The 25,088-nt window shown below is 40.7% G+C and overlaps 1 protein-coding gene and 1 non-coding gene across 8 annotated transcripts in view; both read right to left on the reverse strand.

Annotated features, from left to right (window-relative positions):
* Clybl (citramalyl-CoA lyase) overlaps window positions 1-25,088 on the reverse strand; it is a 239,581-nt gene that overhangs the window by 19,691 nt on the left and 194,802 nt on the right. For 6 of the 7 annotated variants that reach the window (XR_009227841.1, XM_058582752.1, XM_058582750.1 and 3 more), the window contains 5 exons: window positions 22,075-22,176; window positions 20,175-20,300; window positions 19,237-19,381; window positions 18,696-18,863; window positions 13,751-13,875 (listed from right to left, as the gene is read on the reverse strand). Coding sequence is in view for 6 of the 7 variants with exons in the window: in XM_058582752.1 (XP_058438735.1) it covers window positions 13,751-13,875; window positions 18,696-18,863; window positions 19,237-19,381; window positions 20,175-20,300; window positions 22,075-22,176 (666 nt within the window). In the remaining variant the exon portion in view is untranslated. The remainder of the gene's footprint in view (window positions 1-13,750; window positions 13,876-18,695; window positions 18,864-19,236; window positions 19,382-20,174; window positions 20,301-22,074; window positions 22,177-25,088) is intronic. The other variant, XM_058582753.1, reaches the window with a different exon arrangement.
* Trnaa-cgc (transfer RNA alanine (anticodon CGC)) lies at window positions 7,774-7,848 on the reverse strand. The gene has a single exon. It is a non-coding gene; the product is annotated as a tRNA-Ala (tRNA).

A 25,088-nucleotide genomic window follows, 5' to 3' on the forward strand; every position in this document is an offset into this window, starting at 1 on the left:
TGTGTGTGTGTGTGTGTGTGTGTGTGTGTGTTGCACTTCCCTAATTGGAATCAGGTGGTTATCTTTCTAAGGCAGATCAGATGGGATCATCCATTTGCTTAAGCCCTGTCTCAGCTCATTTTGGATTTATGGAATCATGAGCAGGGACCCCCAGTCCAGTCCTACCCTTTTCTCAGCCTTGCATCCTGCCAGTCTTTTAGGGCCCTAACTCCTCCCCACAAGACACACACCCCTGATGCCACCTCTGGGAAGGTGTCCAGGCTCCCTTGATAGAGGCCACCTCTCCTTCCTTTCCTTGCAGCCTCTGGTGCGGCCCATCCTACCCTCCTGTAATGGCTCACTCTGCTGGGAGGCCCTCAAGGACAAGGCCAGGGCTCATGTGCCTCTGATGGCCCAAACACAGCACCCAGGACACACCAGGTGCATAGGAGATGCCCCGTAAAAGCTGGACTGACAAAGGTGAAGAGGAAGGAAGAGGGAGCCAGGGGAGCAACTTGAACCTGATGGAACGTGGAGGCTCGGTTCCATGGGGGGTGATTTGGGTCATTTCTCTTTAGTTTCGGACCTTAGGAAGGGACTGTGGTTGTCTGGTAAAAGCTTTGCTGCAGCATGACTCTGCAGGGTCCCCATGGCACCCCGACACATGCAGTAAAGTTCTAACCCAGTGGTCCCAGGGACCTGGGGATCTGCCACCCACCTGATCAGGTTCTGCAGGACCTGGGACCGATTCTGTGATCCTCAGCCCATGTGCCACCCCTACGTATTTGGAGCCTACTGTGTGCCTGGCATGGCTGGGCACTGGGCTGCTAGAGCAGGGAACAGGGCAGATGGGGTCCTGACCTTGTGGGGCCTCCAGCCTGATGGGGGAAAGACAGTGAGCAAACATTTCTAGAACTGACTGTGTACCTGCAAATGCTCCAGGAGGAAGGCACAGGGAGCTAAGGGCATTTGCAGGTGGTGGGGCTGATCTGGTCAAATGGCCCTTCCTTTGGAAAGCCATGTTTAAGCTGAGATGTGAAGGATGAGTAGCAGCCTCTCAGGGGAAAGGGGGGAGTGGAGAGAAGGAAGAGATCTGGCCACATGGCGGTTACGAGTGGAGCTTGGCCCTTTTGTGGGGCCCACGCCAGGGGATTGAAGGGAGAGTGACTGAGAATGTGGATCCACCCCTGGTCCCCATGAGCCTTCTATTTCCTTTCTTATTACTCTCCCCTTTATCTGCAAGTGTCTTTCTGTGCCCTTGATCTTTCCTGAATCTAGTGACATTCACTGGACAGTTGGCTAGCACTTGTTGAGCCTCCAATAGGGCACAGTGACTGACCTCAAAAACTGTGATGTCAGGTTGGGGTTGGACTTAGTTTCAGTGAGAATGTCACATTTGTGGTGCTTAAGGGCTTAGGAGCCACAGAGAGAAGGAGCTACCCAAATGGGGGCAGTTTGGCCAGGGAAGGGCTTTGAGGAAGATGTACTTCTAAACCTCCTAAGGTTTAGAAGGCCCGGGATGGGCAGGGGAGCAGCTCAGGGGTAGGGCACCTCCGTAGCACATGAGGCCCTGGGTTCAGTCCCTGGCACTGCAAAAAAAAGAAAAAGTCAGGGGCACCCAGTGAAGGTCTAGAGAGGGGCCTGGAATCCTGGCACTGCCCAGAGAGAAGTGGTGTGGAGTTGACTTTCCTCTTCAGGGGCCCTGTGCCTATGGTCACCAATGACTCCCTGAACAAGACAAATGAAAAAAGCACAGGATAGAGGCTGGCATTTTCTGTGGCTGAAGAGGTCGTCTAGGGCCTGAGGAAAGGGGACCTAAGTAGCCTAAATTAAAGTGATACGGAAGAGACAACATTGTACAATTTTGGTTCTGCTACTCGTTAGCTGGAAGTCTCCCCCATGACCAAGCACAGAGAGATTCAGTCTCTTGTCAGAGCACAGGGGGCCACCCAAGGCTGGCACTTCCCTGGACCCCGAGGGGAGGATGTAGAGGCACTTTTCCTTTGCTTTATCCTGGACATTCTTCCTCTGTCCACAGGTGAGCTGGGAAAGCTAAGAGCAGTCCCGGCCCCCAGCCTTGCTGCCAGGGAGGACGGTTACTGGTGGGTTGCCTGGCCAGCACCGGCTTTTGGGCAACAGAGGAGACAGACAGTGGGGAAAAGATGGAGTTCTCCCTGGAGGAGGAAACATGGAGATTCCCTTAGCATCTGAAGCCTTAGCAACTACAGCCCTCAAGAACCCCTGCAATATTAGTTTCCAATCTGAAAACTGGAAGAGGGCAGTGTTCTTAGGAAGACCCACTACCAAAAAAAGAAGGGTCCTCCCTGCCAGAGGACTGGACCCAGGGCCTCTCCCATGCTAAGCATGTGCTCTACCCCCCAACCCCAAGGGGTTTCATTTGATAGACTTCATACTAATACATAATATTTTCTTTTTTAAAATTGTAGATGGACACAATATCTTTATTTTATTTATTTATTTTTATGTGGTGCTGAGGATGGAACCCAGTGCTTCACATGTGCAAGGCAAGTGCTCTGCCACTGAGTCACAGCCCCAGTCCATACATAACATTTTCAAAGACACTTTCTTCCTTGTAGTGGGGAAGGCATGATTATTTCAATTTTACAGATGCAACAACTTGGGTCCAATATCAGTTAGCCTTTTTAAGGAACTTACTAAAAAAAGCTAAAGCTGTACCTCAGATATTAGTGTCTGCCCATGTTATGGGTGAAAACAGTAGTGCCTCAGATGAATGCAGCAAAAAAAAAAAATTTAAAGGTTTACTATGTATCTATTTTATGTACTATATATTTTAAATTTTTATTTTGATGTAATTTGTAAGAAAATACCTGGCATATCTATACTATTATTCAAGAGATATTACTAGGATGAGGCTAAAAAATATGTATAAGTAATGGCTAGGTAAGAAAATGAGAAAATGCAATTTTAACAATAAATTTGGAGAGAACTAAAATATAACAACTTTCACTTATAGTTTCCAGTTAAAACCTCTTTCTATAATTATTATGGTATCAGAAATACCAAAATTCAACAATACAATATGTGGGTGATATTTGAAGTCTTGAAACCATTTGCTAAAAGGATTAAAAGAGGGAGCATTTGACATTTGCTTCCAAATATCAGTAACCCTTTGTTTTATGGGTACAAATCTTTAAAACTGTCATTCAAAATGGTAAAAGAATATTATGGAAGACTTGGGAAACAGAACATGTTTTTCTTTTTTTTTAACACTTCAAATTGCAGTGATAATTTGATAGATATTTTAATAATATTTTGAATTAAAATTCAGCAGCCATTTACTCCTATTGCCAGATAATTTACAGATGCTAATGTATCTCTACGTGAAATTTCTAAAAGTTCAGCTGAAGTCATTCAGCATGGATGACGATTCATATTGTGCTAATCTGTCTTTAGCACTATCGCTGGAATTCAGACAGACGACGTCCCCTGGCCTTTGATGGGAAGCCCTTTAAATGACTGTAAGAATGTAACAGGTGGAATATCTGAAGGGGTGGCTTTGCCCCTTCCTGGGGTCTGCTCAGAACTGTCTGGCTGGAGCACTATCCTGAGTGCCCTGGGAAGGCCCTCAGCCTGCCTCAGATACAGGGCTAGGAGCAGGTGTGGGGAGTGGGGATCCAGCACCCTGGGCATCAGGATTTATTTTCCAAGTTAAAGCCTGGAGAAGCCCCCCTGGACCCTTCCGTTCCTTCCCAGACTTTCCCCTGTGGCTCTCCGGCTTTCAAAACCCAGAGCACAATCATTAATGGGAACGGAACAGAGGTCTTCCTGTGGCCCTGTGCAGCTCCACCTGCCAGGTCAGCACTGTCCTGAGAGGACGCTGGGGACCATCTATCCCATCTAGCTGCCCTGGGACTCCCTGCTAAACTAAAATAGGACCCACCCGGGGTGTGCAGCTGGAAAGAAAGGCTCAGAAAGATACACAGATGGAAGGGAGTTGCTTTTCTGGGTTCTTCCTTTGAGGTCACTTGAGGTAGAAGGTTAGGAATATGGGCTTTGGGCTCAGCCACACCTGAACTTGAATCAGTATGTCTAGTTTTGCTGTGTGCCCCAGCCTCAGTTTCTGCATCTGTGAAATGGGAATGATACTTCCTTGTGGGGTTGTCATGAGGATTAAAGACAATAATGCATGTGATGGCTCGTCACATAACAGTCTCTCAGCAGATGGGACTTGTTACTGCAACACCATCACCACAGCTGGGACAGGTCGCCATGACCACTGTTGCCACAACCAATCCCAGTACTCAGACCCCTACTCTGACTACTATCACCACTACTAGGACCACTGTTGCTCCTGGCATTGCTACTGTCACTGCTAGCCAGAGGCCACTGCATTCCATCTGTCTCAGCCAGTGAGAAGCAGGATGCGTGCATCACAGCAGGGTGTGACGACCTCAGAGTCGCTTTAGAGCTTCAAGACTTTGAAGACCCCAGTGTTGCTGGAAACTGGATGAGGAGGTGCAGGTGCATGCCTCAAGCCCCCTGAACCCCCCAGCAGTGACAAAGCACACCCTTAGCTGTCCTTTAAGAACTAGACTCAGGAGCGCTATCTTTTTGTCAGAGCATCAGCTACTAAACAAACAGATTTAAAGGAATTTAGAAACTCAGATGTCCAGCTAGGGAAGTTCCTCATCAAATGTAGATAATCTGACACCAGCAGCCTGTTTTATACCAGAGGAGGCCCCCAAACAGCACAGAGCTCTTCAGCAGAGGACAGTTAGGAAAAGGAAGAGGTGTCACAAAGAGGACTGGCCAGATGTGCTTGTTAAAAAAAAAAGGAGGAAATTCCACAGAATGTGGAAATGGGGTGGATGTAAGATGAACAGGCAGCACGGACATTTTGCTTTATAGAAAGGAAGCATGGGGGGTGGGGATGTGGCTCAAGCGGTAGCGCGCTCGCCTGGCATGCGTGCTGCCCGGGTTCGATCCTCAGCACCACATACAAACAAAGATGTTGTGTCTGCTGAAAACTAAAAAATAAATATTAAAAAATTCTCTCTCTCTCTCCCCTTAAAAAAAAAAAAAAGAAAGGAAGCATGGAATTATTTAGCTCTAGTCCTGTAGAGAAAGTAGAAAAATTCACAAAGTCAGAGGAGAAAGAAGTAGAAGGTCTGGAAAATGGATTTGATAGGTGCAAAGCAGGACGACTGAGGCAACTGAACCGGAGGAGAGCTGGGGTGAATGCCTGGATCATTTATCTTAATATGTGACCAGTACCCAGTCATCCACAGATGGAGGGTCTCAGTGGACCAGAGCCATCCTTATTTTACAAACTTATAGAGGAGACTAAGGGTGCCTTCTATTTCAAAAACACACAGCCTTTGAAATATAGGTAACAAGATTGACCTTAGAAAGTATTCAGGCAGAATGATCAGACAGAAATAGATATCTTTACGTTAAATGTCTTTTGATAAAGATAGCTGGAAAAACCAAGCCAAGTGTGTCACATGTAAAGTGAAAACAACTAGATTTATAAGAGTCTTGAAATCTAAGCAGTTTTCAAATGTGCCAGGAAATTAGACTTTGTGCTTAATTTTCTCAGGCTTTTCCACTGGCTCTACTGAGATATGATTTGTATATCATAAAAGTCATCCCTTGTAAATATATAATTCATTGATTTCCTTCCTTCCTTCCTTCCTTCCTTCCTTCCTTCCTTCTTGTAATTACACAGAGTTCTGCAACTATCACCTCCACCTCAGATTGTGTGTGTGTGTGTGTGTGTGTGTGCGCGCGCGCGCATACACAATGCTGGACACTAGACCCAGGGTCTCATGCATGCCAGGCAAGCTCTCTGCCACTGAATTACATCCCCAGCCCTCAGATTTCTTTTTCTAATCTTTTGGTTTTTTTTTTCTTTCAGATTTCTTTTTGAAACTAAGAATTTAAAAATTGTTTAATTTTTCTTATTTTTAAATAGTAAGATAATTGTGCAGTAGTCCAAATATTCAAATATTTTTTATTTGATTAAAAATATTTTATGTCAAATTTAAGCTGCTGTTTCCTATGAGAAAGACAATGAGCACCATTCTACAGCAGTGTGCAGCACAGACCAATAATGCTGAACTTCTAAGCTTTTCTTTGGAAAGTTGCTATAAATAAGTGGACATGAGCTAGAAGATACTTTACAAGATTTACTAAAATACTGATGCATTTTAAAAAATATTTTTTATTAGTTGTTGATGGACCTTTATTTTATTTATTTATATGTGTTGCTGAGAATCAAACCCAGTGCCTCACACATGCTAGGCAAGCCCTCCACCACAGAGCCACAACCCCAGCCCCAAATACTGAGGCATTTTTATAAGTACAACAGATGAACAATAACTGACGAACTAATTGATGAAAAATATTCTTCCATTTCTCTAGAAGGCAGCAAAAGGACAGCATCATATATACTGTTTAAAATGCCTGTAATCACTTTTTATCACTTTCAGAAATTTGAGAAGCATTTAGCTCATTAGTGTTTACTAAATGTGTTTGTGCCCCTACTTCTGTCCTAGACACTGCAGGAAGGTATGTGATAAAACGAAATTTATTTTCTTGGGTAGTGTGGGAAATTGCCCCACTTTTTCCCCATTGAGGGCCACTACCCTCAAGGGGAAGAAGATAGAAAATTCTAGAAACGCTTAATTTACATTTTTAATAAAATAAAATTCCATTTACTTGTTTTTAATACAGAAATAAGGACACAATTCTTTAGTAAATATAACAAAAAGTTAAAAGGACGCGCTAAACTTCTATTATAATCAGTTAAAGAAGAGAAGGCAAGAGATGATGGTAGTTGTGGAGATGGTGTGGTGGGAAAGAAAGAGGTCTAAAGAAAAATAGGAAACAAAGAGCTCAGGGAAAGAGAAGAGGAAGGAACAAGGAAGACATACTCGAAACAGGGCTCCAAGCTGGGCAAGGTGGTGCCCGGCTGTAATCCTAGTGACCTGGGAGGCTGAGGCAGAAGGCCAACAGCCTCAGCAACTTAGTGAGGCCCTAAGCAACTGTTTCAAAATAAAAAAAATTAAAAAAAGGGGGGCTGGGATGTGGCTCAGTGGTAGAGCACTCCTGTTCAATTCCTAGTACAGGGAAAAAACCCAAAGCCCCAAAACCAACCAGCCAACCAAACAGAAAACCAAATCTACATGGAGAGCCTAAAAGGCAGGAGCACAGTGAGGAGGGAAACAGAGCAAGGTGGTGGAGGAGGAGGAGGACGCCCTCTGCCCTTAGTGCATGTGACCTACAGACACTGAAAGCCAGGGCGTCTGTGCAGCGCCTAGAGCTGAGGGCGGGACTCTGGGTGTGTGTCCCCAAGTGAGATGGAACTGAGCTCTGCGGCCTCATCTGCGAAGGTTCTCCAGCCTCACTCTGGCTCTACCTTGGGAGGTAGAACCAGTGACCACGGATAGCAGGGAACAGGGTGAACGGGACCAGGGCCTGGGCTGGCTGGTGGACAGAGTGGGGCAGGCTGAGAAGGAGCAGCAGCGAGAGAGCCCAGGGGCGGGCACACGGGCACTGTCCTCCTTCCCTCACCAGCTTCTGCTTGTGCTCCAACACACACACACACACACACACACCCCTGAACTACCCAGATTCACAGCTTGACTGTGACAGAAAACTTCTAAGCCTCCACCTATTTGAGTCATTAGCACAGGTATTCACCGTAACCCAGCTGAAGCCACACGATGCTAATTATGTTCATATCCTTATTTACAAATTGAATAATTGAATTATCACCCTGAATTCTTTTTTTTTTTTTTTTTTTTTTTTTTTTGGTGCTGGGGATTGAACCCAGGGCCTTGTGCATGCGAGGCAAGCACTCTACCAACTGAGCTACATCCCCAACCCCTCACCCTGAATTCTTGTCATGGCCCTATCGCCTAGTCCTGAGTGATGCCGGGCAACTTCTGAACCCTTCTTGTGTTCCAGTCATAAGTTGAAAGGACCCGACTAGAAGACTTCTGAGACTTTATACAGCTAAAAGGATGACTTTGTTTTGTTTGTTTATTTGTTTTGGTACCAGAATGGTAGCCAGCGGTGCTTGAGCCCAGAGTCACATCCCTAGCCCTTTTTGTTGTTGAGACACGGTCTCACTGAGTTGCTTAGGGCCTCACTAACTCACTGGCTTTGAACCTGCGATCTTCCTGCTTCAGCCTCCCCAAACTGCTGTGGTTACTATAGGCATGAGCTGCTGTGCCCAACTAGAATGACATTTTTTAAAAAAAAAATCCAAAATTGAGGAGTAAAATTCCTGGAAAAGATAAACAGAAAACATATCCTAAAGAATGTGTTATAAATTAAGGTTGAAACAAGCAGTTTAAAAAGTTATCACATTTCACCTGCATAAAAAAAAAAATCTCTTATCCTCTAACAATGAGCCATTTGCCACTAAAAACAGGAGGCTATGTGGGAAGGAGGTTATGCTGAGTGGACAGAACTTCACGGCCTCGCGTTAAATGTTGAAAAAGTTCCTATTTGTGTGAATGGAACCAGTCACAAAGTCATCACTGGCAGACTCAGCCTTTCTAAGATCTGGACTTTTGAAAGTCAAAATTATGGCACATAGTTCTGAAAACATTAAATGAACATGGACATAAAAGGAAACAAGCAATTACTAAGAATCACAAAAGTCGATTTCTGTCCCTTCATCTTTCATTTTCACCAGAAATCACTCGGTTCTGATTTGAGTGTCCCTGCTCACAAATAAAGGGGGAAAGGCTGTGGGTGGTGGGGGCGGTGGGCACGGGAGGGCACGCTGCCGTCTATTAGTGGAATCAACCCTTTCAGTTGACAAAGACAACAACCAAATCTTTAGATGGTTTATTTGATCTGCGTGAAAGGGTGGCAGTGGGACTTCTGGCACTCGAATCAGCGGAAACAATATTTTTGGCTAGAGAGACTTCTCCTGAGTTCTCTCAGGGAGCCTTCGAGAAGGCCATCTGGACCAAGCAGTATTTCTTTTGTAAAGCCTCGCATTTGGAAACATAGGCGAAAGGTGTGCGAGCTGTAATCAAATGCCCATGAAAAGAATTGGTTTATGATATTGGGAGGGGGGATTTATTACTGTTTGTAATTTTCTAGATGAAGAGACTTACATGAGAAAAAGACTTTTACTTTCTGTTTTCTTTCTTTATTAAGAGATGAGTTCCTAATTTATATTCCAGTATAGGATGTGCTTATTAATGTTAACTCATTAATCTGCACTATTGTTCTCTCATGATCGAAGTTAGAAGGCTTCCATTATGTGACATTTACAGTTGTTACATCAGGTAGTGACCTTGTTTTTGACCTTTGTAATTGTTAATTGAACGTAGATTTTTAAAGATGAACACTTCCCCTTTTCTGGTCTGTAGCTTGTTTATGAAGCTATAATGAATGAAAGATGTTGAAGAGTTAAGCAAAATATTTCCAAACCCAAATAAAGCACTTACAGCAACAACATGAATAAAAAACTCCTTGAAAAACTGAAAATAAAGCAAAGCCACATTTGTAGCCAGATACAGCACAAGTATGAATAGTCTAGCAAAGTAACCTTTAAAAATCTATCTATCGGGGCTGAGGATATAGCTCAGTTGGTAGAGTACTTATCTCGCAAGCACAGGGCCCTGGGTTCAATCCCCAGCACCAAAAAAAAAAAAAAAAAAAATCTATCTGTGTGTGTGTGTACATCTATGTCCATATATACTTTCTTTTTTTTTTTTTTGGCTATTCATTCATACTTTTCTCTTAGAGTCTCCATTTTAAAAAGAAATGTGAATTCTTATATTAAGATTTCCTGTAACAGGAGATCATTTTTCAAAAGTAACTGACAGTTTCCATTAACTGTCATTTTTGCCTAATAAGTTAGGAATAAGGAAAGAATAAATCTTAATATAGAAATAAAAAAAAACATAGTATCAAACATACTTGAATATATAGATATTGTATTAATATTTGTATTTTTCTATATAAATTCTACTTTTTATTTATCAATATTAACTAATGATTTCCTTGAGAAGTTTTCATTTTCATTGTCCAATTTTCATATTATATAAAATTCCTAGTTGATAAAAAAGAACTGCTATAATCCTATTTCTTTAGTAAGTGAATACTAAATTCAGTTCTGAAGGGAGAATTTTCAAATATTGTTGAAATTACCATTATTATGGAAAAATAACATAAGAAATGGAATCAATTTTTTAAGAAAATCCTTTATAAACTTAAAGCAAATCACATATATGTTTATTGTGGCTAAATTATTTTACCAAATAGTTTGAAGCTAAAATAATTATGACATATAGATTTTATCTCAAAATGCATTTTTTTTTTCTGGAAAAAGAATTAGTTTGATTAATATATTTTTTAAAAAAATTTTTTTAGTTGTAGGAGGACACATACTTTTATCTTATTTATTTTTATGTGGTGCTGAGGATGGAACCCAGTGCCTCACACATGTGAGGTGCACTCTGCCACTGAGCCCCATAGTTTGACTAATATTGTAGAGGAATATCTTACAACTGATGTCAGTTAAATTAAAAATCTTAATTTCTGGAAATTAAGATGGGAGCTAGACTATGTAGAATGTTCAAACTTTTTCTGAACCATTTTAGTAAGAGAAGATAGCCTGGAGTCCCCAGTATCAATCTGTTACCCCCATTCTTACTCACAGGGAGCCTTGTGCCAAGCAAAACTCTTTAACCCAAAAAGTATTTTTGAGTTTCTAAACAACACAGTTCCAAGTATCTGTATCTGACAGACAGTACTAGATTAAATGATCTGATTATCATTACTTTTCGAACATAAAATGTTTTTCAAATGACATTACATTGAACTTCTTATTAAAATAAAATTCTATGATATAAAAGATTTATCTGCTTGCCCCTAAGTATTCCTATGAAATTTCGAAAGGTTAGAAAGAAAAAGCAGGACTTTTGTTTTTGACAAATAACAATGATAATGATTATTATTTTTACTGCAGAAAACACAAGTGACCCAGCATTAGCTGTGAGTTCCAGCTATGCCTTGGAGTATTTAGAAATATAATGTAAGATGGGAGCAGGAAGAAGTGGGCTACAGTGAAAATTACACTTTTGCCTTCTTGGGTCCTTTCTACTTAAAAACACTACTTGAATGAGATTTTCACTAGAGAGGAAAAGGTCTCTTAGGAGTTTGAGTGTCTCACTGGGACAAGGGCCATCAGTTTCCCATCTTTGAGAGTCATCTGTGCTTTGGACATAGTATCCAAGGGTTCACGTTGCCATCAGCGACTCACATTTGAAATAAAACAGATTAGATATTTGTTGGAGGCGATATCTCCACAACTGAGCGACCTATTTATGTGAAATCTTTGCAAACAGAACCCACACTATTTAAACCCCAAGAACCTCTCAAGACCCAGAGTCACCTACCTGCAGTCCCAATTTTTTTGACCAGCAAGTTTACAGGCAAAGTGAAAGAAACATGCTAACTGGATAAAATAGCCATGTGTCCCTACTGGAAGCCCCATTACACCAGTCATTGAAACCTTGCTGGACAAAGCACCAGGAGAATTTGCTGTAAGAAACAAGCCTCAGCGAATGGGGCAGGGAAGAAATGACCTAATGGTTGGTCTGTCCTCTCCAATTTCTGCAGTACTGTGTTAAGAAAAGCCGTCCTGCCGCACTGTTGTGAAAGCCCATGCCCCAACAGAGACATCTCTTATTTAAAAAACAAAACAGCTCAGAATTTATATTTAAGTTGCCATCATCAAAAGGCATGACAACTGGGGGACAATTTCCCCTGGCAGCATTTTCAATATACAATGGGAAAGGGTGATTTTCTTCACTGAAGAACTTAAATGCCAAGAAAAGAATGGTTCTGATTTGACCTTTGTTTGCTGGCTGGTGAAATTTAGGGTGGCCCCTTCCACACCCCAATTGCTCACAAGGCCAAGTGGACTCCAACATGAAACCTAGTTCGGATGGTTCAATGAGGCAATGTCAGCCCACGCTGCCAGTCTGCTGCCTGCCTCCAAGCAGCACACGCGGTGCTGCCTCAGTTTACTACTTCAGGAGGAAGTGTTTATCCCTGCACACTGTAGCTGGCATAAGGTCCAGAGCAGAGGAGAGGATGTGTTTGTGTGTGTGTGTGTGTAGGCAGGTATGTGAGAGAGGAAATGGATGGAGTTGTTTGCATATATGAATGAAAGAGTCCATAGCTCTTCTCTCTAGGTAAATATCTATGTTTATTTGTGAAGGATCTTGCTTTGGGCTAAGATATAGAAATGGACATAAAATACAATGTCAATTTTAAAATATTTTTCTGTGAAATGCATTGTCTTTTTGCTGGTTACTGTCAATGTGAAATGAAAGGATACCATTTATCATGAAATTGATGTATGTCCAAATTGACTGTATTCAATGTAACATATTCTGACTTCTGCCTTTGGATTTTTTTTTTTAATTTTATTTTTTTGTGGTGCTGAGGCTTGAACCCAGAGCCTTGCACATACTAGGTAGGCAAGCACTCTATCACTAAGGTACATCCTCAGCCCTGCCTTTGGATATTAGTGTGAGTTTGTGCAAAGATGAACCTGTGTGTGTGGTGGGGGGTGTGTGTGTGTGTGTGTGTGTGTGTGTGTGTATAAGTGTGAGCACACATGCATGGTCAAGGGTGAAGTCAGACATTCACAGGGAATGACCTATTTAATATTGTTACCCACTTTGCAAGTCCTGGGATTTTCAGGTGTTCCTTTTACCAGTGAAAGTGCAAGGGAGACTTCTCACGTGAATGTCACAGGTTCAACACCAAAAGCCTGTTTTTTCTTCTTTATTTATTTTGCAAGAGCAAATGTTTAACATTTTGAACTTTAATAATTTTTTAATATTCTTTCTCTCCTAAGTAATTTTTCATCAAAGACACTAAAACTTCATTCCTTATGGAAGTCAGAAGGCTGAGTTTTAGAGATTACCTCTAGGGATAGATTTATAAATGCAAGTTTCCTTCCTAGCCTCTTAAAAAGAGGCAAACAGTATTATTGCAAATAACCTTTAAGATAATTAACTGACAATGCTGCAACTAGCATAAAATCTTCCTTCAGGCGACACCTAATTTAAGTGTTACTGGCACAAAGTGGAGACAGATTGTGCATCACCATTGCAATATTTACATAGCAGAAACCCACAGAGCAGGAAACGCGAGACTCAATGATGCACTAAATTAGGAACAACCGTACTCCAGTGTTAATTTGCTTTCTATTCTATCCAAATCTCAGGTCCAGAAATTGGTACAAACACATATACAACCTCCCACTCTTAAATGACTGAAGCGGGGGAGATTTTTGTACTTTTTTTCCCCCCCAAATTAAAATAACTTGAAATTTATTTCTTTTCTCCACAAGAACCATTTGGTCAAACTGTGTTTATTTCATTACAACTTGCTCTCACTTTGATCTAAAATTATTTCATATGAATGCTACATTGAAATCAACAGAGGAAAAACTAAACAGACTTCTATTTTCTCTAAGGCTGCCAATATATTTTATGAAAAGAATAAAAGGAGAGACCTGAGAGCCAGTTGGTAAGATATTTAGGGACGAGGAAGGGCAAATCTACCTTTAGCAACCTTCTCACTGCTGAATCCTGTTCTGTTCCAGCCTTCACCACCATCCCCAATACAATGTGTTTCCTTAAAACCATTCAAACAATACTTCTTTCTTTCTTTTTTTCTCATTCTTCCCCATAGTATTTTTCAACACCAATTTCACCCAAGGCATTAAAAAAACATTTACCTTTCCTAACTGCTGATGTGCTTTAAAGGCAGCGATCAGTTCTTCAGCCCACTGGATTTTTTCTGGGGAAGGGGTAAACTGCTCCTGGACCACGGCAATTTGGTTAGGGTGGATCACCTGCTTACCTACGAGGAAATGAATAACATCGGAAGCTCAACAGACAAATGTTCCAACAAAATGTTTCCACCACAAGAGGTTCCTGAATGCTTCACACACTGGATGCTAAATAACTAATTTAGAACTTTTACTGAAGGAAAAAAAAAAAAAAAAAAAAAAAACAAACAAACCTGCAATCAGGCAGGCTTTTCCAGAATCCCACATAAGAACAAACACAACAATGGAAGTAATTGTGCTTCGGGTCCTATAGAAATGCCACCTCGGTGCAGATAATCTCTCATTTTTAGTTACAGGTGGACTGAGGCAGCTCGTGAATAACTGCTTTGCCTGGCACTTTAAAAGATAATGTCTCCAAATTAGAGTCCTAATTTTGAATTAAAGTAGAATGAAATTACATAGAAATTCCCTCGAATTTTAGAAATTATCTTTTACTTATTTTGTAGGATTATGCCACTTCCATGATTTCTTGTAGAAGTGGTATGTGGGTTTTCATAAAGCTTACAGAGCAGAGATTACAACTATATTACTATCTAATACTGTCTTACATTGACATGTTTAATTTTCTTTCTCTAGGATGAACATGTGTCATTTCTAACCCCTAGTAGAAAATTGGATTTCAATGAAAATAGTATATTCAGTACAGCAAAATAGAAGGCGGCTTTGAGCACTGTAGACTCTAGACTATTCTATTTAAATCTTTTAGAAAAGAAAAATTTCAGAAAACTTCTCTATCCAAAAAAAAAAAAATCCATATTTTCCCCTTTTTGCTTATGGAATGGAGATTGGCTACTTTCCCCTTAAAGCACCTTTCATACCCCCAAAAGAAACCCTACCTCTGTAGAAATGTCTTCAAAGGTACTTAGAACTCTTTTTGAAATTTAAGGATTTTAATAAAAACATAAATACAATTATAAGAGTCAAAGGATTCTATGAAATAGTGTTGTCATTAAAAAATAATTTAAAAATCAGGAAGTGTGGAGTCTAATCAGATCATTAATAAAATGCAATTTAATGTTATATAATGATGAGATCATATTATATTACATGATAGAGTTATAGACACAATATGCCTCCTTAAAAGTGAATGTACACTTAATGGTCATTTACTCTGTTTACTCTGCTCAATCTATTTGTTGGCATAGTAATTTGCTTTGCTTTTGAAACAGTTGTTTTATTAATGTTTTGCCAGTACAGATTATATCCTGGATGTTTTATAAAATGCCGAATTTCTGTTACTGCTGTCATTTGTTGAACAGAAAAAGGAACAATGTAAAAATACATATTTTTTGTGTTTCATGAAAAGAGGTTTAAGTGGACAGATAAAACAATAGCTTTTCTTTATCACAGCATAATTAAAACAGCCTCACCTTGCTATTTCATTCTTATCTGTTTTATACTATAAAACATTAAACACATGTAAATAAAGATGCTTTAAATTATTTGAACAATAATTTCTGGAAATATAACATGAATGATAAATGAAATATCTTTTCAATAGTAGGTGTTGAAATTATATTTAAGTAATCTAATCGCTGTTGCAATATTATTAATAAAAGATGTCAGTTCTGTGGTTATTTCCTACTAATTGTTAGCCCTGAATTTCATAATTTATAGACATAATTTACATTGATGTATAAAAAGCTAGATTTCATGGGACCTTCTGAGTCAGGCACTATGATTTGAGAAGCAAGCATAAACTACTTAAAATATTGTGAAATTACTGATGGCACTCAAGTACCTGTATTTTGATAATGAGGATAATTTTAAGATGCACGTGAGATTTTAGAAATCCATGTACATTCACATGTGAAGTTCTCTGTTGCATGGTACATATTCCAACAACTGTCTAACAGGCTTTAATGTGAGAACAAGGCAAATATTTTATCCAGAAGAGTTGTTATTGGCAAGTTACTGAGAGGGTACAAAATTGGACGACATTAAAATTTATGACCATGAAATCCTTTTTACAGTACCACTTGATATATCTTGCTTTAAATCAATACCTGTCAAGTCTTTTAGGTAACTGTACGATAGTGTCATTTTTGTCTTCTACAAAAAAGAGGAAAACCTATAGTGCTTCATATTTATAATCTTTCTTCTCAGCATGTAGTACTGGAGTAACTGCAGTGACCAAGTCAGTTAGTAAAGCTTTATTCTAATATTTTTATTTGGGTGTCTTTTTATTTAAAAAACCCTAATGTTAACAGCTATTTATACAACCAATGTATTAATTTAAAATCTATCAACATAGATTGTGACCCCATGAAACAACACCACAGAAAACAAACTATAGCCCACTATTTAGTATATGACTAACTTTAAAAAATGACTTCATTAACATATGGGTGTGCAGGTACCTGTGTACGTGTTGTACATATTCACGGACATAATTCTTACAGCCCAGACTCAGTCTTCCTTCTCAGTGTTATGTATAACAGTGTTTCCATATGACTTTAAGCCTTTCGTCCACCTGCTTCAGATGGGTATTTCAGAAGGTGGGCACAGCACTTCCTCTTTCTCCCTCCCTGCCTCTCCTCCCTTCTTGGGCAAGGCCCAAGGTGTGGCAATTAAATGCCAAACAATTCGTGCTAACAGATCATGGGATCTTGAGAAGTCTAAAGTACTTAGCGGAAGCTTTTTTTTTTTTTTTTAAGTTACTTCAAATCATCTCATGCTTTTAATTACCATTTATTAGTATGTAGAAATATAATCAGGACAACAAAGACCTTCTCTCTCTGAAAATTGCAAAATGGCCATGGCGTGTGCCCCCCCGCCCCCAGTCTGCTGCCTCGGTCATTGGAATAGCGGTGGGCACTGTGCCCTTGGTTCCTCCCTGATCTCCCGCCTCCGTTTCTCCGTCTCGCTGTGATTTACTACTTCCCGTCGTGGAGAAACAACAGTGCCAGGTTCATAAGTTCCTCGTGCTGAGTTGGGCACCGTCTAGAAATTTAAGCCTGATTTGAAGTGGTCTGTCTTCTGCAACTGAATTGGGAACCAATTTAATTTAGCCCTGCATCCTCAAGGACCTCTGGAGCTCCCTTAGGAGCTCTGGGGCAAACATGACCCCAGAGGAAGCTAAGGAAACCCAGGTTGCAAGGAGGGCTGCTGACAGAGACCAGGGCTCTCTCTCTTTTCAATGAATTAGTTCCCATTTCAGAGCCACATCTGGCTGCCTGGCAGCCGATGCCACACATCCACGGCCAACAACATTGGGTCTATTAGATAGATTGCATGGAGCTTTTCTCCAACTTCTGCATTTGGGCTATATCCTAACCAGTCATTGAAAAGAGGCAGGAACGAGCACAGCCCCATGGACATGGCAGAGGGACGCCCCTCTTTCTCAATCACTAGGAAATGTAGAGAAGATTCATGAATAATAGCTCACATAATTGAAAAACGTTTCTCTATAAGGGATCATATTTTTTAATTAAAAAACTGGGGGCTCATGTTTATTTTAGTTCTTTATGGTAAAAACACAAAAGGTCAGAACTTATTTAATTCTAACGTAACTATACTATTGCTTTGTAAGTCTTTCAATTTTACTTCAGGTTAAATCATCATCTATTAAAACATCTTTTACATTTAAGGGTACTTTCAGAGGCGTTTCAGTAACCCCTAACATAAGAGATATAATTCTAAAATGCTTGTCTCTTTTCCTTATTATTCAGGTACGTTTCTAGTATTAACATTCGTAGAACTTGCAGTATGAGAACAAATAAGAATAAAATCATGTTTTCCCCTTGGTTGCTTGTGTGTGTGTGTGTGTGTGTGTGCACATATGTGTATGTGTTTGCATGTGCATGTGTCCACTGCACACATGTGTTTATGCATAGGATTCTATTGTGATTTTTCAAAAAATTGATTTCTGTTGCAAAAACATAATTTTGGGCTGATCCCCAAGTTCATGGGTATTTTAGTGATTTGGTACACCAATTGTCAATGTCCACCTATACCCCAAGGTAGCCTTAAGGAATTCACTGATCTTAGTGCCAGCTGACACCCACAGGTGTCACCAAGTACACAGACACTTATTGGGATGTAGAAGGGGACGGAGGGGCTTGAAGTGGCAGAAGAGCAAAAAGCAAGTATTAAGTAAAAATCAAATCACAGAAAATGCAGACATGGTGGCACAGGCCTGTAAGCGCTACAACTTGGGAGGCTGAGATAGGAGGATTGCAAGTTCAAGGCTAGCCTCAGCAACTTAGTGAGGCCCTAAGCAACTTAGCAAGACTTTGTCTCAAAATAAAAAATAAAAAGGGCCAGGGATGTAGCTCAGTGGTTAAGCATCCCTGGGTTCAATCCCTGGTACCAAAACCAAAACAAAAAAAAAAAAACCCATGGATGTATGATATGTCAAGATCATTGTACTGTCATGTATAACTAATTAAAACAAAAAACAAACAAACAAACAACCCACAGAGAATATCATCAATTTTTTCAGAATTAATTCAATATTGTGACCATTTTAGAAAAAATTTCTTCGTCAACTCAAATTCTTACAGCAGTTTACTCAAAAACACTCTGTCACTCTGCCCTTCTGTCAGAGCAAACTATATAAAATATTTAAAGAGGTCAGGAAAAAAAATGGTAACAAATATAAGAGGAAAGAAGAATGAGTGGTTTGATTTTTGGTTTGCAGAGCCAAAGAAAAGCATGACAATTTCTCAGGGGGTTGGCACTCTGCTCGGCTTTTCCATGCCCCAAACAGTGGAATGCGCATGTGAGACGTACGATGACTCGAGAAATGTGATTCCTGGTTACATTCCTGTTTTTCTGGAAGGCTTGCTGATCTAGACACTGCTTTCTAAGATACCATCAGGGATCATACCAGTGAAGCCCATGGCGGCTGCTTCTCTTGACTGTCTGAGAAGCCCGTCTGCATCCCGAAAATCAATGTACACCAGGTCTATGGCTTGTAGGCCAAAGGCCTTGGCTATGACAACAATCTTTTGTCGGGCGTAGAGAATGTCCTGGGTTTCTTTACTACTTGTTGCACCTGAAAGCCGTAAGAGGACAGAAAAGGGAGGTCATAACTTTGGAAACCAAACTCAGACATCTATTATAAAAACTCAGTTTGTAAAGACATCTATGTCTCCCTGGGAATGTTCCCAGCAAAATGATTATTCAAATATGAACCAAGAGAGAGCTACAGGGAGGCAGCACCAAGCCTCCATGTGTCTGTTCACTAGCAAGCTTCCTTCAACACAATCACTCTGCCAAGCACCAAGACGAGCCACTCCCCGCCAGGAGGTGGAATCGGGGCCACAGTGACTCCTGATAGATTTTCTCTTTCTGGTCATGATTCTGAAAGTGTCAGTCCAAAGATAAGGCCACAAAAAGTGGCCAGGAGGCTGGGCATGGACACTTACTTCTCACATTGGGCACAGGATGGGCTGTGTTGGGGTTGGCCCAACCGTGCAGGGGCTGCGATGCCCAGGCCCAGCTGAGAGACTGAGCCAAGTACCTTAGCTGCAGAGTCTGGATGGAGCACTGGGGAAAGGCAAGGGCACGTACCTGGGGGCAGGCAGAAAGTGTCACTTAGCCCTCTGTAGTCCACTGACCTGTGGGCCACACAGGAGTCTCCTGGAAAGACTGGTATTAAAATAAATTCCTGTTTTCACCTAGAAGGGTGGTGGGAGTGTCACTATTTATACTTGGACCACCACACTCACTGCTCAGGGAAAGTGTCTCCAGGCCACTGCGATGTGGTTCCAAAAGCACTTTCCGTGGCCTTGTCCCTTCCAGGCTCCAGTTAGCTACACACACACCCAGGCCAGAACAGAGTGCTCCAGGGAGAGGGGAAATCAGTGGAAACCAGTAGCATCTCAGTAGACATCGAATGAAAAGGGTTCTGAAATACACTGTAAGATAAACTAAGGCACCATGTTAAATTTATATATCACATTTAATGTAGAAAACAGCTTACTACGACCAATGTGAAAGTGCCTTAAATTTATTTTGGAAACTTCGGCAGCCCTCAGACTCATGTGAAGACCAAATATTTAAGCAATCGTGAGGTTGTAAACACATTTATTAAGAGAAAAGTAGATGCCCCCATTCTTGAATGAGCCTGGAGCTGCAACAGGCTTTTTATTAGTTATTTTAATAAATGAGCAGGAGTAGTAATGTATTGTTCTGAAGCAGGACTGCTATGGGGAACCCTAAATTATCAGGAAGTGGTGTCCATCCATTGTCATGAAAAGCCATTGTCATGGTTGGTAAATCTACATTGTTATGTAAATGCTCATTCTTGAAAGGCAAAGAAAAAATTCCATATACACACACACACTCTCCCTTACACACGCACCACACAGAGGAAGAGAGAAAGGGTTTTGCCACCTATGCTGGCTCGAAAATCTTCTCCTCCAAAAACAACTGCATCTAGAAAAAGACCCATTTGAGGTCCGATCCTGAGTGTTTCTTCACACACTGCCTGGAAAAGAGCAGAACAGAACCAGTTCTCACAGCCGCGCAGGCATAAGACAGGAGCCCGAGCACCTCAGGAAGACCCAGCTCCTAGCCCAGTCTGCCTGAAGGCAGGCTGACCCTGCAGCCAAAAGTCATTTAATGTTGCCCCAGATAAGTATCCTGCTTATCGTTACTTTGCTTAGTGGATGATATTAAATACTATTGTTATATATTAATCTGGTAATATAGTTCAAAATTTAAGTTGTCTACTTTCTAGAGAAACTTTGAGTTAGCTACTTTTGATTTTACTGCTAAGTTATTTATATTTTCCCCCAATTTGTTTTTGCTTGAAGAGACTCTTAAATAATAAACATAAAGCCACAGGAAAGAAGGAAGGAATTTTAAAATCAAACTAATTGGATTATTTGCATTAGGATCCAGTAAATGGTCTCAGGATTAAAGACAAACAATACAAAACCTACAACTTCAGAGGGGAAAATAAAAGTGCAACAAGTCAGCCACGACGTGTTAATAAAGCAGCACTGACATTTCTAAATGAAAGTCAAGATTAATAACATTTGTTGTAGACATAACTGTGAATCCCGAAAGGTGCAGATGTAACCTGCCAATATATATATAGGGGTGGGAAAGAAATGAGGAACCAGTGGGGACACTGTTGATTAATTTCAGGTGTTGCAAGGGCTCCTAAGTACATTATGAAATAAAATGGCAAAACAGTGCTTAAAATTAAATCACTGTATGAATCTGGTTGCATCTGAGGGATGTGCTTTTGATTATATTCCGAGGCTTCTGGGGCAGCTGGGAGAATTTGTGGTTATTTGTGTAAAAGAGCTGCTCAGGAAACAAGGCTTGAAACAGCCCCCAAACGTTTGCACTGGGCCCCTCCTGCATAATCCCACAGGTCTCAAAGTGAGCATTTGCTCACACATTCTCTCTCCAGTTCAGGTCAACTACCTTTTTCTTTTGTTTTTGGTAATTTCTTTCTCCTGCTCTCTGAGGGGGGAGGAAAAAAAATGGTGGGCTAGGAACTCTGAGCACGGGGTGCAGGGGGTGCTAGATTGCTACTCACAGGTCAGGTGGAATGGGAAGCATATTTTGGAAAACAATATAAATGCCCACTGATACAGAAGCTGGCTCTGAATGTGGTCAGGCAGGTAGTTTAAAGCTGAAAACCCCGGGCTCATCTAATCTCTCCAAGTGGTTATTAGAAAATATTTTATGTTCAATGCGACAAATTGAAATAACGGACTACAAATTATTTGTGTACATGAACTTAAAAACAATAGTTGTCTGATCTGCTAGACATTATGGATAATGCTGCTATAAAGAGGCCAGAAAATTTTTCGATGGAAAGCTATTGATAGAAAAAGAACAATTCAAAGTTAATTCATTAAGGTGACAAAATAGATTTTCCATTTATTTTATACCTTTATTGTAAAATTCCCATTTATTTTATATTCAATCTATAAATGTTAACAATTCAAGGTATAGTATACAGTGATTTTTTTAAATTAAAATTATTACTAGGAACATGTGCATATTTCATTGAAATATTTAGGAGTGGGAAGCTTTTCCTTTCTACTTAACCAATTTCTTTGTTTTCTAAGATGCTGAAAACCTGGTTTTTAAACTATAAAGAAAACAAATGGTGCTCAAGGTTTACCTTGCTTATAAATCTTTCTAAAAAAATGTTAGTAGATGTTGAAATTGAAAACAAAAGTTCTCTTTAGGTGACAAATAAAACACTAACTTATGTAACCACGTTATGGTTTTCTTACCTTAAAATTGAGCAAACCCATTGCAGTTTCCACAAAGGGGATTAAATTCATTGGTTGTTCAAGTTTTCGGCCTTTTAAGTGGAATGAAAATTTGTCTGAAAACTAAAATCAAAAGTGTCAGGTGATTAGTGGTAAAAAATAAAATAAAATAAAAACAGAAGTAACAATCACTGCAATGTAGACATAGAAATAGTACTTAAATCTTTGACCTGAGGGAGTAACATCCCAGCCTCCTCACCCACATAAAAGAATTTTTTTAAAAAAGGAAAGACCAAAGAAAAAAGGTAACAAAGTTCCCACCAAACTAAATAGCAAAGTCCCCCAGAGTCACGGCCTCCCCCCACCCCCACCAGGAGCAACTTGAGGCCTAGGAGTTAGAGATCCCCGGTTTAAATGCTTCCCTTGAAAACATATTTACTGGAGACCTCTCGCCCTCTGCGTTAAATGCAAATGGTAGGCCCTTAAAACAATGTGCCCTGCTCTACCTGCGCGTCTGTTTTTGTTTCTGCCGGGCACTGACATCAGTGTAAGTGCTCCCCGGCCTTCTACGCCGAGTCCATACCATCCATTATAGCACCATTACCCTTTGTTCCGAAGGGGTTTCTTCATAATTTTTTTAGCTTACCTAGGAAGACCTTAAAAAGGAAGTTTAATTCTTTGAAGACCAAAGCTCGCCAATTTTTTCCATGAGACCAGTTCACAGCCAGCTCTGCGCTGCCAGTGGGGTAGCCCAAATTCCAAAATCTATCATCTGGAAACATACAAAGCTCTCGCACAGATCCCCCACCCCCCTTTCAAAAGGGGAAAAAAAAAACCCACAATCTAAATTGTAAATCTATTATGTCTATCTAGATCTAATAAGATGTGAGGAGATAAAAAAAAGAAACCCAGGTATGATAAAGATATTTTTGTAAATAAAGATGAAAACATATATCCATTTTAAATTTAAGGAATATTCAGCCATTAATGGATATCAAAGGAAAAGGGAATTTTAATCATCTCTCCATTCAGTCTCAGTTGGGTAAATCATATCTAAGAGATTTGCATAAATATAAACCATCAAAGACTTTTCATCTTCAAAGGGGGTTTCAAGACCCTATAAGCTTTGTACTGTAATCATCACAGGTCACCACCCTGCAGGAATAAGGCTGCTATGGCAACATAAAAAAACTAATGCTTAAGGCTTAGCATAATATTCTGACTAATAGAAAGGAAACTCATTTTAAAAGCTGGCAGCCTATTTACCAGAAGCGGGATTAGAGGTGTTATTTCCCCTTTTAGCTGCCCCCTCCTCGCCTGTGCACACCCCCCCCCCCTAAAAAAATCTAATCACTGGGATCTTTAAAAAGCTTTTGAGCAATTTGCAGTAACTTTACAATTAGGCTAAAATAAATCACAGCTTTCAGTAATGAAGAATGATTCCCGTCGCTCCCTGCCCTCCCTTCCTCAGACAGCATCAGCATCACCTCCTAGGAACTTTGCAGGGAAGGAATGACCGAATCGGCCGGGACCAGAAGGCAGTACGCGCTCTGCAAGGGGACAAAATGCATGGCACTCGGTGCAAAGGAAAATACAACGTGATTTATGTCACAATTAAGCTAGAAAATGGGTAGTGAAATGTTAGTGGTCTGGACGTTCAGTAGGTAGCCGGAGATTTTCTTTTCTCCTTCCAAAAAGAAAACTTGAACTCCTATTTGCCCAGTGCTTTGTGATAACCGTTAGAACTACAAAAACCTTAATGTTTACAACTAGGTAAACCCTTTACAAGAGAGTCCCTGTTCTTAGTGAGCAAAATCTGCCGTGCTTTTTTGTTTTTAAGCCAATAGGGGCATTTAAAAATTAAATATGCTAGCCCCGCCTCCCCCCTCCCCCTCCCTCTTCTTCTTAAAAAATTGCATTAAGTACTAACACAAAAGGTAACTAGTGGAGAAGTTTCAATTAATTTTTTCAAAAGGAGACGATTAAATGTTTCCGGCCTGGTAAAGTGTTCATTTCAGTGAGGTGGAGGGGACCGGGGAGGGGGGTAGGAAAAGAAGGGGGGAAAAATTACAAAGAGATTGGGGAGGAGATGAAGTAGCAGGGCTCAGCAATTCTTTCAATTCCAGTGCACACCCAATAGTGTGTTGGAAGAATGCACACTGTTCGGGATTTGTGGGAGAATTGTCCCACGACAAAAGAGGCAGAGTTACGCTTGTTATAGTCCAATAAGCCGTGCCAGTCAAACAAGAACCCACACTAGCGACAAAAGGCGAGCAAGAGATTCTCACACAAAAGAAAACAAGTAAGCCCATCTTTCAGTTGTGCATCAGGCTCTGGGCTTTACGCTTCGCATAAATACAAACGGAGAGGAAAAAATAAACAGCCCCAAAGACTTCTGTTAACTAGAAGTTCTATTTAACTGCAGCATGTTCCCCACAACCCAGCATCTGAATCAGCAAACAGGCCGCAGCTAGGGGCTGGGGTGGAGCCCCCTCTCAAAATAAAGGTAAGGCCCGTGATAAATAGGCATCAAGGATGAAACCAAAGGCTAAGAGTGACTTCAGAGTCCATCTGCATCAACCTAAGTCATATCTGAATGGGGCCAGAGCCCTCAGGATACCAACACTCTGGAATCTGAGGGCACCGCTTCTGAGGATACCCTTGGAGAGAACTCCAAGTTCAATAAGTAAATCCGGGTCCTTGACAACGGGGCTTCAAGAAGAATCCAACAGAACCATCCCACAGAATTAGGACAGAAACTACAAGTACAGTTTTAAACTCTAGTTGGCATATTCAAAGAGTAAAATGAAACAGGTGAAGTTGATTTTCATAATACCTTACATTGTACCCACTAGATTCCAATGTTAATTCAATGTGCAATCGTTATGAAAATTATTGAGGTATTTTACATTCTCTCCCCCTCTTGGGGGGGTTCAGGTCTTCAAAATTAAGTGTGTATTTTATACTTACAGCATATCTCAATTTGCACTGGCTATATTTCAAGTGCTCAATAGACACACGTGGCAGGTGGCCCC

Source organism: Marmota monax, unplaced genomic scaffold, assembly GCF_021218885.2.
Source record: "Marmota monax isolate L192 unplaced genomic scaffold, Marmota_monax_Labrador192_F-V1.1 WCK01_AAM20220418_F8-fsc00026, whole genome shotgun sequence".
NCBI classification, from domain to species: Eukaryota; Metazoa; Chordata; class Mammalia; order Rodentia; family Sciuridae; genus Marmota; species Marmota monax.